Genomic DNA, 15,450 nt, shown 5'->3' on the forward strand with positions numbered 1-15,450 from the left:
ACTGACAATGAGGGTTTTTTTTAAATTATTATTATTACTATTTTTTTTTAAATAAAATGGGCCTTTTATTAAAAACCTTTAACACAACTGGGTTAACACAAAATTTGTGTAAAAGCCAAGTTGCAGTCGCTAGATGGCAGTAGTGCTCAAAATCCCCAATACTGCAGACCTTCATTTATTTCAGCTCGTTTCACTTTAGGTGAGCGTCCCAGGCATGTCCAGTTCATGCCCCGGCGTCAAAGCTTACACCGGTATTTAAAAAGAATCTGTCAAAAATGAATTATAACGACAGCTTTTAAGAAATAATCGTACTGTGGTACTTTTGTGTCGTTGCTGAAGTAAAGGAACTCACCCAAAACATCTTGTCCAATCATAGCGCTGCTATTGTGCATGGGAAGTAGTCTGCGCCTTGGAGACTTTCTGGCCAGCTGAGAGGTGGTCTTTGTATGACAGAGCTGAACAGGGGCTCTGACTCTGCAGATCTGAGGGAACAGGGGCTGCCACAGCTGCTGGGAACAGAAGTTAAGCTTGAGCGTTGAGAGGAAACAACAGACTGCAGGAGAACCAAAAAGTAGGCGCTCGAAAGCTGCACCGGGAGATTCCCGTGTTTCTTTCGCTGATGCTGGGAATTTGATCAACTCTTATAAATTTTCAAAACTTTTTGGTGAGAGCCAGATGTCTCTGCCTCTATCTCGAGACTCACTCTGAGTTTCCCAATGGCGAAAACAAAATATCGTGAAACAATGACAGAGAAGACTCCTGGATCACTGATGTGGCTTCCGCTCGTCCTCTCAGTGGCGCTGGCCGCAGGGCAAGACGCAAACACGGGGGCCGTAAAGGAGGACATCCCGGAGGGCGCATCCACCCTGGCGTTTGTCTTTGATGTGACCGGCTCCATGTACGACGACTTGGTCCAAGTGATAGAGGGCGCATCCAAGATTTTGGAGACATCCCTGAGCAGACCGAAGAGACCTTTGTATAACTTTGCCCTGGTGCCCTTTCACGACCCAGGTAATGTAATAAGAGACGAAGAGATGGTTTGATTAGGTCAATTCTGCTTCTTTTTTCTTGTTTTTCTTCTCTTTAAATGTGATGATTTGGTGCTTACTCTTCGCAGTCTAAACAAAAGCAGACAGAGGTGTGACAAATGTGATAGTTTGCTCACAGGCCGCCCTCTGACTGCCTTAACCTCCTCACACCTCCACGGGAGGCACTTCTGGGGCATTTCATCTCGCACAGATGTTCAGCCTGGCGGTCACTGTATCATTAGCATTCCGCCAGGGTTACTGTGTGGCTTTAGGTTTGCAGTGCAGCTTGATGATTATCATCACTCGTGGGTGCTCTCTCATTCTGAAAATTAATGCCTAGGCTGTATTTTATTGGGCAGTCAAACAGTATCCCTGGCTAGTATTAGTCTTCAGAGGTGCATGGGGAGGGGGGGGGGGGTCATACAAGATAAAAACATTTCCAAATATTCAACACACACATCTGACAAGAACGGAGTCCTTGTGAAGAGTAATGTAAGACTGAGGACATCAGTCTTATTGGTCTTATTGAACAACAGCAGATTAAAGTCATCATTTAGGGTTTGAATATTTGGGTGGTAATGTTGACTCACCTTTGTCTCTTTAATTGGAGATTATGTATCGGAATTTCAGGAGTGGGACCACGCCTCCAAACACGCTCTTTCCGATTGTCATCTATATAGGTTCCCTCAGTTCTGCAAGCTGTTCATTCTCGTTTACCTGCCCCACCCTCCCTCCTTGTTCTCAATTCTTTAACTTCTTCACTTCTATTTAGTGCATGAGGATCTGCTAGACTGTCACCAGTCCCCAAACCGCAGCTCAATTCATGTCCAAGCATCACCTTTACCTACTAGAACGCTGTCAAAACTAAAATGAGGACGTGGGCCCAGCGAGTGGAAGCCCCTTTCGTGATTATTTCATTCAAAACAAGGAGGCTCAATGGTTACTTTTCACCAGCATTTAAGTGTACCACAATTCAATTCAACTTTATTTATACAGCGTCAAATCACAGCAACAGTCGCCTCAAGGCGCTTTATATTGTAAGGTAGACCCTACACACAGAGAAAAACCCAACAATCACATGACCCCCTGTGAGCAAGCATTTTGGCGACAGCGGGAAGGAAAAACTCCCTTTTAACAGGAAGAAACCTCCGGCAGAACCAGGCTCAGGGAGGGGCGGGGCCATCTGCTGCGACTGGTTGGGGTGAGAGAAGGAAGACAGGATGAAGACATGCTGTTGCATGCATTTAATGTTTAGTTTCCATACGTAGCATTCTGCAAAATGTGCTTCGTGAATATTACTTCACAAAGTGCATGAAACACAATGCTTTCGTATTTTAATGTTGTATGTAGAGTACCTACATTTTTTCTAAATGCACTCGGAGCAACAAACATTCCAGGATCTGAAGGATGGAAAGAAAAGATGAATAGACGGAGGTGATCTGTGAGGTGAAGACACAGATTCCTATTCCAGATGTTTTTTTTCTCTTTTCAGTTTCAGCATGTCACAAATTCTCATGAAGCACATTTCTTCAATCATTGTTTCAGTCTGCTCTGTGCCTAGAATAATAATTATATTCAAGGAGGAAAAAATGCACAGTATACACAAATCTTACAAATGATGAATTCATTAGTGCGTGCCTCTGTGGGGAAAGTAAATCTTAGGTGATTAGCGATGCTCTTGGACAGAGAGACAGTAGTGAAAGAATGCTGCGGTTTTAACCTGTTTGTGTAACTGAAGGGTTTAATTTAGAGGAAATGTTGACTTCATTGAGAAGTGATTATAAGATTATCCTTTGGTAGTGAAACACAACAGCTCGATTGAGCGCTCCAGCGTCGACTCCTCTCTGTGTTTGTGACGTTTGTCTGCTTCTTAAAGTGTTTACGAGGATGTCAGGATGTGTGCTCCGACACCCCCGGCGGAATAGAGGAATGATTACTGCAGCGCACTGCAAGCAGGGGTAGCAGAGCATTTTGCCAAATGTTCTGACCCCGTCTCTCTCCCACTTTTTGTCCTTTTCCAACAAAATCCCGGCTCCTCGGAGAGAGTCGGTTTTGTTTTATTAAGGGTTTGCTTCATTGTGCCGCGGATCCATTTTCTCTGCTTTGCATCCAACGTGGTGCGATAACGCAGTCCCTCCTGTTTGACTTGGCTGCTTTTAAATCAGAGCTTCCCTTTTTATTTACACTGCAATCCGACACTGTAAACAAGAGAGTGTGTTTGCAATCTTTGTGTCTGTGCGTGCTTGCCTGAACGTGTGTGAAGCTAAAGAGTCAGGAGGATGCCTGGATATTGGGGTCAGGCCTGTGTGGGAAGATCAGTCAGGAAGCCTCCCCCCTTTCCTCCATCCTGCAGGCAGAGAAAGAAAGAAAGGCACAGGATCCTTCACAAGTCATTTTACCACAGTGCAAGGGCTGTGTGTTTACCGCTGAAGTCTGCCTGTGTTCTTAACAATACAATATGTCATTACTCTTGAAATGGGCATTCGCTTAATGAGAGAAGTGGCTGTACAGAAGAGTCCTGGACAGCTACAAACACGAACATCTCGCTTCTCTGGCTGCAGTCTGACGATCAATCTGTCAATAAGGACTTCAGGCTCATGCAGAGAAGCCAAAGGTGCGTTGCAAACAGACTCGCTGCACTTCTGGAACATTTATTTGAGAGTTTACAGACAATTAAACTCATTTCACGATGCTTCCGTTCTTCCCGAGCTACGAAACGTGGCCTCTAGCCCAAGACTAATGCCAGTTTGTGCATTGTTTCAATTAAAGAAACAAACACTGCATGACAATGACAGGAAATAAAATGGTAGACACTTATCTGTCTGCATGGCCCTGTTGGCATCCTTACATACACACACGTCCATGTAGCTACTACCTCGCTGTGAGAGGATGTGTTTGTGAGTGTCTGACGCTTGCTCCTGTTAATGTTTAACCGTCCAAGGTTAAGACGGATCCAAACCCAGCACCTGGTTCCTAACGTGCCCAGGAAAGTCAGAGAGCCTTTAAACCTTGACACTATGTTGTAGTGCACACTCCAGCTTAATGGAGGGTGTCTAAGGCGTTTGGGGGTAGCACCGTCTTCCACTTTAGAGGACTTAAATAAACTTGCAAAAATGTACACAACAGCATAATCGGGTTTAATATTTGTTTGCAAACCCTTTGCGGTCAGTGACGTCTATGATCTGCGGTAATGCTCTACCAGTCCTATCTTGCATTGTTGCTGGTTTTGATGGTGTCGACACACTTCCAGTAGGACTGAGGATATAGTGAAAATGACTACACTTTCATTGAGTGTGGATGAAACACCGTTATCCTTAAAACTGATAGTTAACACCTAAACCTAACACTTTTTCTATTTTAAAGATAGATGAGCTAGAGTAGGGTTGCCATTGTGACTTAGGGTTCTTTGATCTACTCTGAAAATATATGATAAAGACTTAAAAAGATCTACGTTAGGCAGAGAGTATCATTAATCACCGTAATGTCTTTTGTCTCCCTACAATGAATGTGTTTGTGGAAGCTAAAGTCCAAACAGAGAAAGGATGAAAGATGGACAGATTTTACTGACTCATGCCTGCGTGACATCAGCGTGAAGGTTTTGAAAATGGAACAAACCACCGACGTGTTTCTTGGAGTTTTGCTTGTTTTATTCTGCACGTTCTTTGTGTTTCAGCTGCGAGATCTCGGGGTTGGTTCCAGTAAATTGTTGGCCTTCCTTGCTAAAAATTTCCATCCAAGTTATCTAAGTTAGAAGGAGATCGACCAAAGGAGTGCGGAGTGATGGGAGGAGATGATGGAATAGCTTCTGCCTTCTCTGCAAGATCAAAGGCCGTTATCACAGAGCCCTCCATGCTGGCGTTCGCGTCCTTTTCTACCCCTCGTCCCTTTGTTTCCTTCCTTCCAGAGTAGCTTTTTTTTGTCTGAATTGCCCCGCCCGTGTGAGATTACGCGCAGCCGGCGTTTAGCTGGACAGAGTCAGTAATGATGCTATTAGGCAGGAATGCCAAAAGAGAGAGGTGGAGGTTCGGGAGAAAATAGAGGAGGAGAGAAAAGTGTGGCAGACTGAAACTGTGTCTGTGAGTTTTATGTTTTAATGGATGCGGAGTATTAAAATAGGTATTAACTTTTAGGGCTGCACCTCATGACGTGGCCCAAGGTGCTCGTAGTTCAGTGGGTTCAACTCACGACACACGAGTGGAAGGTTTCCAGTTGTCACTGAGCGACTTCTTTCATCTTGGACGCTCATCCCCGAAGACTGCTACAGAAAACCGCGTCACACTTTATCCTTTATGTTTAAAACTTCGACAGCTTTACAGATCCTAAGGTTCAAGGATCTTCTTGCCTTTTAAAAAACAGTCACATCTAGATGACCTTAGGATCCACTGGCCCACATAACCCCATGCGTAGTAAGTGGCCCATTCGTGAAGTATTTGTCAAACATTTTTCTCTCTCTGCTGTGTGAACTTGTTTTCTAATCTCCACTGGAGGCTCATCAACCCGAGGTTCAATGTCCTTGTGACCTTCTAGACTCTTTGACATCACTGTCTGGGCTCCTGCCAGTATCCCTTTGACCTTTTGTAGCTCTGCTCTTGTTTGTGTTTTTTGGATAAGTGTCTGGCTGTCAAGACATGAACCTGAAACAGAAAGCAGTGGTGAAACAATTTCATATAAAAGATTTTCCACACACGTCATCATCTGGGAAGGAGCGGTGCTGGACAGTGAAAAATGTGTGAGCTTGCACTTCTGTATAATTACATTGTTAAGTAAGTTGACGGGTTAGCTTGTGACTATCATGACCAGACGTAAAATATTGTGTAAAAGTCTTGAGCCATCCCTTTTCTTTTTCTTTTTCCAGTAAAATCAGAAATAGGCGTTTTACTGAAATGCTCAAACATACATAGAATTACAGCATATAAGGCAAAAACAGAGTTTGCACAAGTCTAGAAAGCTTGAAAGTCAATATTTGGTATGATCACGTTTATTCTTAGAGACAGTCTGAACACTCTTAGGAAAGCTTTCTTGTCATTTCTTCAAGTAGTCTTTAGGAAACGTGCTCCAGGCTTCTTGAAGGACAAAGCTTTGGCTGTTGGCTGCCTTTTGTTCTGCTCTGTGTCCTGATGAGCCCACTGTTTCAGTAATGTTTCGATCTGGGCTCTGGGAAGGACGGATCAGGGGCCGATCGTGTTCCACTGCTTTTCTATCCAGGTATGTTTTTGATGCTGGTTTTGGGATCATTGTCATGCTGAAATATGAAGGTGCTGTCACTCAGATGCTATCCAGATGGTATTGGATTAAAAGTCTCACTGCAACCCTTTGACTAAATCCCCAACAGCATGAATGAAGCAGTGCCAAACATGACGGAGCCTCCACCGTGCCTCCATGGCTGAAGACTCTCACTGCTGTGCCTCTTTCGATGTTTCTTTAGTATTGATTTTCAGTCCAGTTCTTGTTCTTGCCTTGTTCTTGGCACATCTCCGCCTTTTTTCCCTTCATTAAGAGCGGCTTCTTAAAAGCTAACCTCCTTACTGAAACCATTTCTGATGATGCCTTGGTGGACTGTACATGGAGGAGCTCGAGGCCCAGATGCATCTCTCAGGACCCAGCAACACACCCAAACGCGTCAAGTTTTCAGCTAACAGCTTTTGAGAATCACTATGTTGATGTAAAATACTGTGATCGTTAATATTTTTGTAGATTCAACGAAAGAAATGGGAAACAAATTTGTGTCTTTTGTGCGAGGCTGCTGGTTCATCCCCTGAGTTAAGTGTCTTGTGTATGTTTGAATAATTCATAGGTCAGTGGTAACAAACACAAAAAATATTCCTCTGAGAACAGCCAGGTGCAAGGAATGAAAATGATGTAATTTTACATGGTCTGTCACTTCACTTCAATTTTATTTTATTTATACAGCGCCAAATCACACAACAGTCACCTCAAGGCGCTTTATATTGTAAGGTAGACTCTACAATAGTAGATACAGAGAAAACCCAACAATCATCCCCTATGAACAAGCACTTTGGCGACAGTGGGAAGGAAAAACTCCCTTTTAACAGGAAGAAACCTCCGACAGAACCAGGCTCAGGGAGGGGCGGGGCCATCTGATGTGATTGGTTGGGATGAGAGAAGGAAGACAGGATGAAGACATGCTGTGGAAGAGAGACGGAGATTAATAACAAGTTATCTATACTTGTGTCCAAGTTGTTGCGGTGCCTAAACGTTTCCTGATTGTGAAATATCTAAGAGGGAAGACTTGATTTGTTCACCTGTGGCAGTGGGCCCAAAGACACCTGAATTTAAAAATTAAAATGTGTGGCCAGTACTTTTGTCCATATAGTGTAGCTGACACTTTACCAGCTAAAAAGATTAGCAACTGGCTAGCTGTTAATGTCTTTTTCTGTCTTTGTAGTGCACATAATGGTGGTACACAGAGTGCTTATCAAAGCTGAGGCTGAGATTAGGGAAAGTGACCCCCCCCCCCCCCCCTTGCTATTAAAAACTGCAGTGCTGAAATGAACTCCATAGTTGACTGATGATTCTCTGTGAGCTCACCTTTTCTGCTATTTCTCTCCTGCGAGTTAGAAATACGTTTTAAGTTTTAAGGATTCAGAGCTATGTAATCACGTATTAAGCTAAATTATACCACTCGTGTCCCAAACATGTACTCCTGTGCATGTTTGAGAGAACTGTTCAACTGTAGACAATATGGTAGCCTTGATCAGGCCTTGATTTTGGAAGACACGCATTGCTCTTGTAATATCTCACTTGGTCCACACTGAAATGTTACAGATGTTGCACCTAAAATGTACTAACACTCAGTAGTACCGTGTACAATTTACACACTAAAGAATAATAAATCACCGCCTTGGAAGTCACAGCCAACATGAGATCATGCCATTGCAAACCATGGGAATGTTCAACTTTGGCGTCAGGTCTACATGAGAGTAAATCTAACGTGTTCCAAATGAGTCCTCCAGACTCTAAGTGTATGATGCAAAACAATGAAATCAGATGAATTTGTTAGCTAAAACAATCCTTAGAAAAGTAATTTCCTCAATAATGTAGTCTAGACATCAACTGATTATGCTGTTTTAAAGACAGCCTCAATGAAAGGGCAACAGTAAAAGTGCAGAGGCTGGGCTTATTATTATGAGTAATAAAGCAGTAAAAATGCAGAATGGCAAATACTCAACATACAACATCATACATGTGTGCCTGCAGCTGGTATAGCTGGCACCAAGCAGCTGGAAACTACCCATTTGGACTGTGTAGTGGGGCGTTTGAAAGTGTGGTTTGGACCAAAAAACTAATGTAGTCAGAACACGGCAGCTAAAATGAAAGAAGCCTTTAAAAGCCCCCAACCAAGAAAAGACAGCCAGCGGCAGCTGTTATCAAAATCACCTGATATCCTCAAGGACTCGGCTCTCCTAAATGAAGTTAGATGACTTGCTGCTCAGACCCAGAACACATGGTAAGAGTTAGGGACAGGTCAGATAAATATGTCTGACCCAGAACAGGAAAACAGTAACCTTAGACGTGTAGCAAAACCCTCAGTTTGTGGAACAAAATGGTCAAATTCCTCTGAGATTTTCTTATAAACCACGTTTTGTGCAGCGTTTCATATCAAATTTAATGTTGCATCCCTCTGATGCAGACAGTATACATACAATTAGGGTATAGTGAGGTCTATTTATTATAATACAGATAATCAGGTTATCAGAATAAGTAAATGTAAAGCAAATAAACTCTCCAGACCTTCTGAAGGTCTTTGAGTTTTTTCACTAATTTTCATTTCAGTCCTTGGGCTTGGCCACTTTGTGTGTTTGTTAAGTTACTTAACGCTGAACTCTGAATCACCCAAGCATGAAAACGATGCCTAACTCATGAAACGAATCTGTCGTCACCAGACAACTTAGCAAAGAACCGATTTTAAATTGTGTCTTCAGGCACTTTGTTACTAGCAGCCTGGTGCACAATCACATCATTTGTTCCAATTTCTTAGTTGAATCTTTCACACACAAAACATCACAGAACAGTCTCGACAGGCGTGAAATCATCTGCACCAGGAAGTTGAACAAAACCACCTACAATGGATGAATAGTATCGAAAATCATGTCCTTAGGAAATAGGAAAGAAATCCAGCAAAGACCTGGCACAGGACACAAGAGATAAATCTGGCCGCTCAGTTGATCCATCTACTGTTCACTGAGGCCTCATCAGAAATGGTCTCATTGGATTTGGCTGTCAAGAAGCCTCCCCAGAGCCCAGACCTGAACGTTACACGGCAGTGGATGGAACAACATCCAAAGATGATGTCCTTCGAGAATCCTGGAGAACTATTCCTGAAAACAGCCCAAAGAAACAACGAGACAGCTTGCCTAAGAGATGTGGTTCGCAAATAACAATGGTTGCACCAAATGCTGACTTTCAAATTCTGCTTTTGCCTTATTTGCTGTATCGTGTGTTTCCATGAATCACTGCACCTACTGCATTTCCCATTTTCTCAGCAAGAGATGAAGAAATGAGGGCTGGCTCAAGACTTTTGCACAGTACTGTGCAAAACACTTCCAGTCTCCAAATGTTCTGTATCTACAGGATGTGTAATTAGGAACAGTAACTCACCACAGCCACTTTATAAAGTGATAATATGTCAGTATTATGTTTATAGCTTGTTAACTTACCTCAGAGTGGCCAAAAATATGGTCTTCCTGTTTTATTTAAATGTTGTCTACCTTGCCAGATTTAAATCTCCTTAAATTGAGTCTTTACATGCTTGTAAAAGGTTGCTGATGGCATAATAGTGGGACCATGAAGCTGTACCTGAGCAAGTTTAGTCAGCGTCAGTATATGAGCATGGACAGAAACATGAGAGCTGAGTTTGTGGTTTATTTTGCATCAGTGAAGCCTGATCACTGTATAATTGTTCTATGGTGTGTACGGTGGTGCTAAAGCGTTTCATAATAAGCTCCACGGCTGACGTCTCATTCACTACAAGAAGAAAAGCCAGAAGATTTTAACTGTGTGGATTTTTGCTACGTATGTATCTCACCATCAGCATTTAGGCAGTCTGTGCTGGGGGGAAGTCATATATCACAAAGACCACCTTAGCCATAACTAGCTGTGTTTGTAGACCTCTCCCTTTATAAAGTATGCATCTATGTTGTGTTATTACCTCACAATTAAGGATTTAGGGTGAAGCCTGAGCTTAATCTGATGGTTTGGTACACGGTATCCTACGTCAAGCTGATGAGAAGCACATGTCGAGCTCACGGCCAGTTTTACATTTTCAGCAACACAGCTGGACAAACCTTTGTGCCATGGCACACCGTTTGGAAATCACCGCTGCAAACATCTGAGTGTGCATCTGTGTGTGGTCGACAGCGCTGATCTGCTGCATCTGAGGTTTCTCTGTCTGCTTCAGCTCAATTAGAATTTCCCCCGTTAAACAAAAGAGCCATAGTGAACCGAAAACGCCGCCGGTCTCTTATGAGCAGGCGTAATTACAGTCTGTCATAAAATACTTATTCATGAGCTTTGCAGTTCTGTGGTTTTAATATTGAAGTTGTTGCCATTTATTCTTAAGCCTTCTACTTTTTGTTTTGTTTTTTTAAAGAAAATGAATGCAATTACTGCAATTAAGAAGCTGCATTTAGCAAAGAGAGAGTAAATTTTAAAAATCAGGCCAACCAGCTGTGAGTGCTTTGACTTTTCTATAATGGAGACCAAGAAACATCACAAGCAGCAATGTGTTTGTGGCCTGTGCCAGTTTTCACCCTTTCTTAAAAGGCATTTGCAGCCTTAACTGTCACAGTGAGACACGTGAAGAAAGCCGTTCAGTTAAGGCTGGAAAACATTACGAAACAAAAGGCAAAGGCGAAACTAAACAATAACCTAAACTGGGTGAACTAAGATTAAAACATGAACTGCCATGGATACATAGAAAAACCTGGAAATATGACATGAACACAGCAGACGACCAGACGAGGAACGAATGAAAACACAGAATGAATGCACACAGGAGGTGACCAAGGGAAGTGGAAACATATGGGGACACAGCTGATTCGAATGAGCGTAATGATGTCACAGGGAAAAGTAAAATTGAACACATTGAAGATAGAAACCAAGAAAACAACAGGAAGTATGGAGAGACGTAGACATGACAACACAGGCTTGACAATATGGAACCCACAGACATAAAACACATGACAGACTAGACAAGAAACAAGACACAAAACCGAAGAGACAGATGCTAAACTAAAACTCAGCTACGCCCTAAATAAGAAAAACTTATAGGAACTTATATGCCTGTGAAGGTTCTCAGTCATCCAGGTCATTGTAGTCAAAGGAGCTTGCAAAGAAAAGCGTCTGGACTTCTTTAAGTTGCTTGAAGACGTTTCACCTCTCATCCGAGAAGCTTCTTCAGTCCAATGTAGAGGTCTGGGCAGGAATTCGCATGATAAGGTGGGGCCAGGTTTCACAATGAGCTCACCCGAAACCCTGGCTGATTGGGACCCACACCCAGTTTCACACCTTGGCTCATGTGATTAGAGGATCATCAGGGGGTCCTTTATCCCTCTGTGGGGGGAAACTCCCACTGGGTTTAAATCTGGGACTCTCCACCATTTGACCTTAGAACTGAAGAAGCTTCTCGGATGAGAGGTGAAACGTCTTCAAGTAACTTAAAGAAGTCCAGACGCTTTTCTTTGCAAGCTCCTTTGAATAGGAATTTATAATTAAACCTCACATAAGAAACTCAAAAATACAGAATAAGCTCAAAGTGCTGGGTCACAGACAAAGTCCCCGACACTAAACAGAGGCAGACTTGCTGCTCTGGCTCATCAAGTCTGCACCTTTGTCTTCTTTATCCTTCTCACGAACGCTGCTTCTTTCTAATGTGCTGTCGTGGTGGTTTTGTAAAATCCTGTTATGACCATAAAAAAGCATCCACGGGAGTCATAACCACAAGTTTTTTTTTTTATATCTTCAGTTTTTCATAGGTGAAGCTGATAGAAGGAACATTCATCAGAGCCTGATCCAGAGACTTTTATGTCCGTTACTATTGATCTGATGAAGTCACAGACACTTTGTAAGTGAAAACATACAGAGCACCAACCATTTGATCATAAATCAGACCAGAACTCTGTCAGTATGAAGTCATGTGTAAAGAAAGGCTTTAGAGGACTGTATGCAGTGTAAAGTAATAAACACAGTCCATTTTTCATTTATCTAAAAATCTATCCTTCAATTATAGACCAATGTGACCTCCTCTTGCAACCTAAGCCATGTGTTTTTCTTCTGTCCAAGTTTGCATTAATCTTGGAGGGATTTCCTTTATGTACTTTCAGAGGTTTTTGGAATTCAGATCCAAGAAGATCCTCTAATTGGCATATTTGGAGTTCCAATGATCCCTCTTAATATATCTCCCAAGCAAACTGATGTCTTGGTTTTCTGTTCCCTTCTTCTTAGACTGTATTTTACTTCTTTAGAAATCTCTTACGCCTCCATCTGCACCACTATGGGTTAATACTGTCTGGACATTTTTGAGAGTGGAGAAGATCTCACTCACAGTGGACACCCTTTGTGGGATATCTGAAATCTTCCCTTCTCAGTATTTAGAGCAATGCATTTTACCCACCCTGTGACTAAATGGAAAAGATTTGTGATTTCCTCTTATTTAATGTAGACATAGGATTTAAGCACCCCCTTTCCCTGTTTTATTTTTATTTAATTTTTTTCTAATTTACTTAGTTTTTCCTTAACTTTCTGTTCTTGTGTAGGTATGATGTTTTTCATATTTTACTTTGTTTTTTGTTTAAAAAGAAAAGTTTAAATGTTTGAAAAGATCTAATGTCATATAAGATGATACAATGTATATAAGTTTGTATAATCTCTCTTTAAAAAAAAAGATGTGATCACATTACTGATGATGAATTAATCGAGTGCATTTGAATAGCAGCTAATGAACGACTGCTACTTACCTTTTTAATTCTTGTGGAGTACTTTTCCTCAAGCCTGTTCTTTCTGCAGAGTTACTCACATGTATACGATTTGTCTTGAAGTGTGAATGTTTTAAAGCCAAACCAGATTCTGAAAACAAAAGAATAAAATTGCAGTCAATCTAAAACACCCCTAAATTGCAGATTTGTGCTTCCACAAAGCATTTAGTCAGATAGTCAGAGGATAGCGAGACGGCAACATTATTTACTGAGTTTAAAAAGTCTGTTATGGTAACATCTGGTTTCAAAAAGCGCTGTGGCATACGTGGCTCGAAATGTCTTTTATATTGCACAGTGAAAAACAAAATTAAATTCCGAAATAGTTTAGAAAGGTAAATGCGCTCCAGATGGAGCTTGCTGTTGTTTATGCTTTGCAGACCGTTGTTGAACACAGCTGACAAACTGTAGGGGTCAAAGGTCAGCGTTGAAGACAGGGTCAGGGCGGGCTCTGAGAACATCAGCTTTAAGGAAAGATCCGGATGCTTGCAACTCATCTGAGTACTTCTTAAAAAATACCACACATTCCCATAAATGACAGTGATAAATTTGCATAGACGCTCATGCACATGGGACACGTTTATAATAATAATAATGTACACTTTTATTGATCCCCGTGGGGAAATTCTTCTCTGCATTTGACCCATTCACTCAGTGAAGCAGTGGGCAGCCACCAGTGCAGCGCCCGGGGAGCAGCGTGTAGGGATGGTACCTTGCTCAAGGGTACCTCAGGGTAGCCGTTCAGGGGATTCGAACCCCTGACCTTCCGATCATGGGGCAACCGCTCTACCTACTGAGCTATCCCAGTTTAATTACTGTGAGCCGTACCCTCGGGTCTCATCCTCCTCTGTGCTGTGTCTCCAGCACATGTTATCCTGTCAGATGGATAACTGACTCTGGATCAGGCTTCTCGTGGGTCTGTGCATCTGGGAGGGATTACACAGTGAGCATCAGTTTTTATTTATTTGTGCGTAGCATCGTCTGATCATTCAGTTCCATTAATAGATATCTGTGGTTTCGGGGCCCATTGTCCCCAGTCACATTCAATTACAAAGACTAACGATCACCAGGAGAGGCAGGGCCACAACTGCCTGGTGCTTCTTCTCTCTTAGTTTACGTCACAGGTTTGATGTTTGGTGCTTTGAAATCCTGCGTGCTGACAGCTCTGTTGCTTCAGGGTAACGTTCAGTCATTAGATGTAAATTGGGGATGGTATGCAGAATAACAAGATATAGATTAAGAGATTAGAAAGGAAACAGAAAGACAGAAAGAAGAACTCTGGGCCAACAATGAGCAGTCTTCTGCTCAGTATCTTCACTTAATGCATCGTCTTTGGATGTAGAGTGTGTGAAATGGTCTGCAGAAAAACACTGGATTGTGCCAGGTTAATGTTTGCCCTCTGCAAACGTCGCAGATGCATGATGGAAATAAAATTGAGCACAGTGAGGCGTCAGAAGGAGACTTCTAGGGAATCACTCAAAGATAGCGGGAGCTGCTTAGAATTGAACTTGACCCTAAAAAACCTGACCAGCCAAATTTACCAGAAGAGGTTTTTCCTTTTTATTGATAGAGTCGTGTCTCTTTTAATTCAGACGCCATATTTTATTTAGTTCTTTTCTATTCTTTTCTTCTTCTACCAAGTAGAAGTGTTAGCGCTTGTGCTTGAAGTGTGGTTATTGCTCTGCAGCAGTGAGGGAAAGAGTCGCGTGACTGTCAACACCAGAAGTAATGAAATGTTATTTGGAATAAATGGACATTATTATCCTGTCAGACTAACTAACCACTTCCTCTCCACAATACTTTCCCCCCATTTAAAACAGACACACATGAAGTTAGTAAAATGTAGGAATTAATCTTTCTCAAGATTACAATTTCCTGTTTGGTAAAGTCTTTCGGGCTGATATCACGCCTGGTGTCGCAGTAATGCTCGCCAATTTAAACAACAAAGAAGGAAAACAATTTGGCGCTTCTGTTTTTTTCTTCTTTTTTGGATGTTAGTCTTCTTTTTTATTTGTTTTGTCCTGTTTGCATGTGTGCACTAGTGATGCCTATTAGAAGTGATCGGTGCACGTTGGGGTTGTTGCAGAAAACATTGCTGGAACATTATATGCACCGTGTTCAATGTAAATGATTTGTTACCTCGAGAATCTGCAAACCTGTTTGCTGTTATGTGTATAGTTTATAGTATGATTTCTGGACACTTTCCTCACCGACACACTGTAATTGCCTCGTGCTGTGCATTTCCCCGTGGGGCTGATTAGGTGAATTAAACTCCAAACCTGACAATGAAGATGACAGCCACTCTTATTCTGGCAGACTTTGCTTTGAGTCAGCAGAATGGCAGATATTTGTGTTTATTTACAGCCTCTGCTGCTGTTAAGTGCTATAACAGCTACATGTTGTGTAACCTGTTGGATTTTTGTTGGATCAGA

The 15,450-nt window shown here is 42.1% G+C and overlaps 1 protein-coding gene across 5 annotated transcripts in view; it reads left to right on the top strand.

The window, feature by feature from the left end:
- Nucleotides 1–213: 213 nt before the first annotated feature.
- Nucleotides 214–15,450, top strand: part of hmcn1 (hemicentin 1) — an 87,328-nt gene continuing 72,091 nt past the window's right edge. For all 5 annotated transcript variants that reach the window (XM_026146195.1, XM_026146197.1, XM_026146196.1 and 2 more), the window contains exon 1: nt 214–1,011. In XM_026146195.1, coding sequence (XP_026001980.1) covers nt 717–1,011 — 295 coding nt within the window. In that variant the 5' untranslated portion in view covers nt 214–716. The remainder of the gene's footprint in view (nt 1,012–15,450) is intronic.

This window comes from Astatotilapia calliptera, chromosome 17 (genome assembly GCF_900246225.1).
Source record: "Astatotilapia calliptera chromosome 17, fAstCal1.2, whole genome shotgun sequence".
Taxonomy (NCBI): Eukaryota; Metazoa; Chordata; class Actinopteri; order Cichliformes; family Cichlidae; genus Astatotilapia; species Astatotilapia calliptera.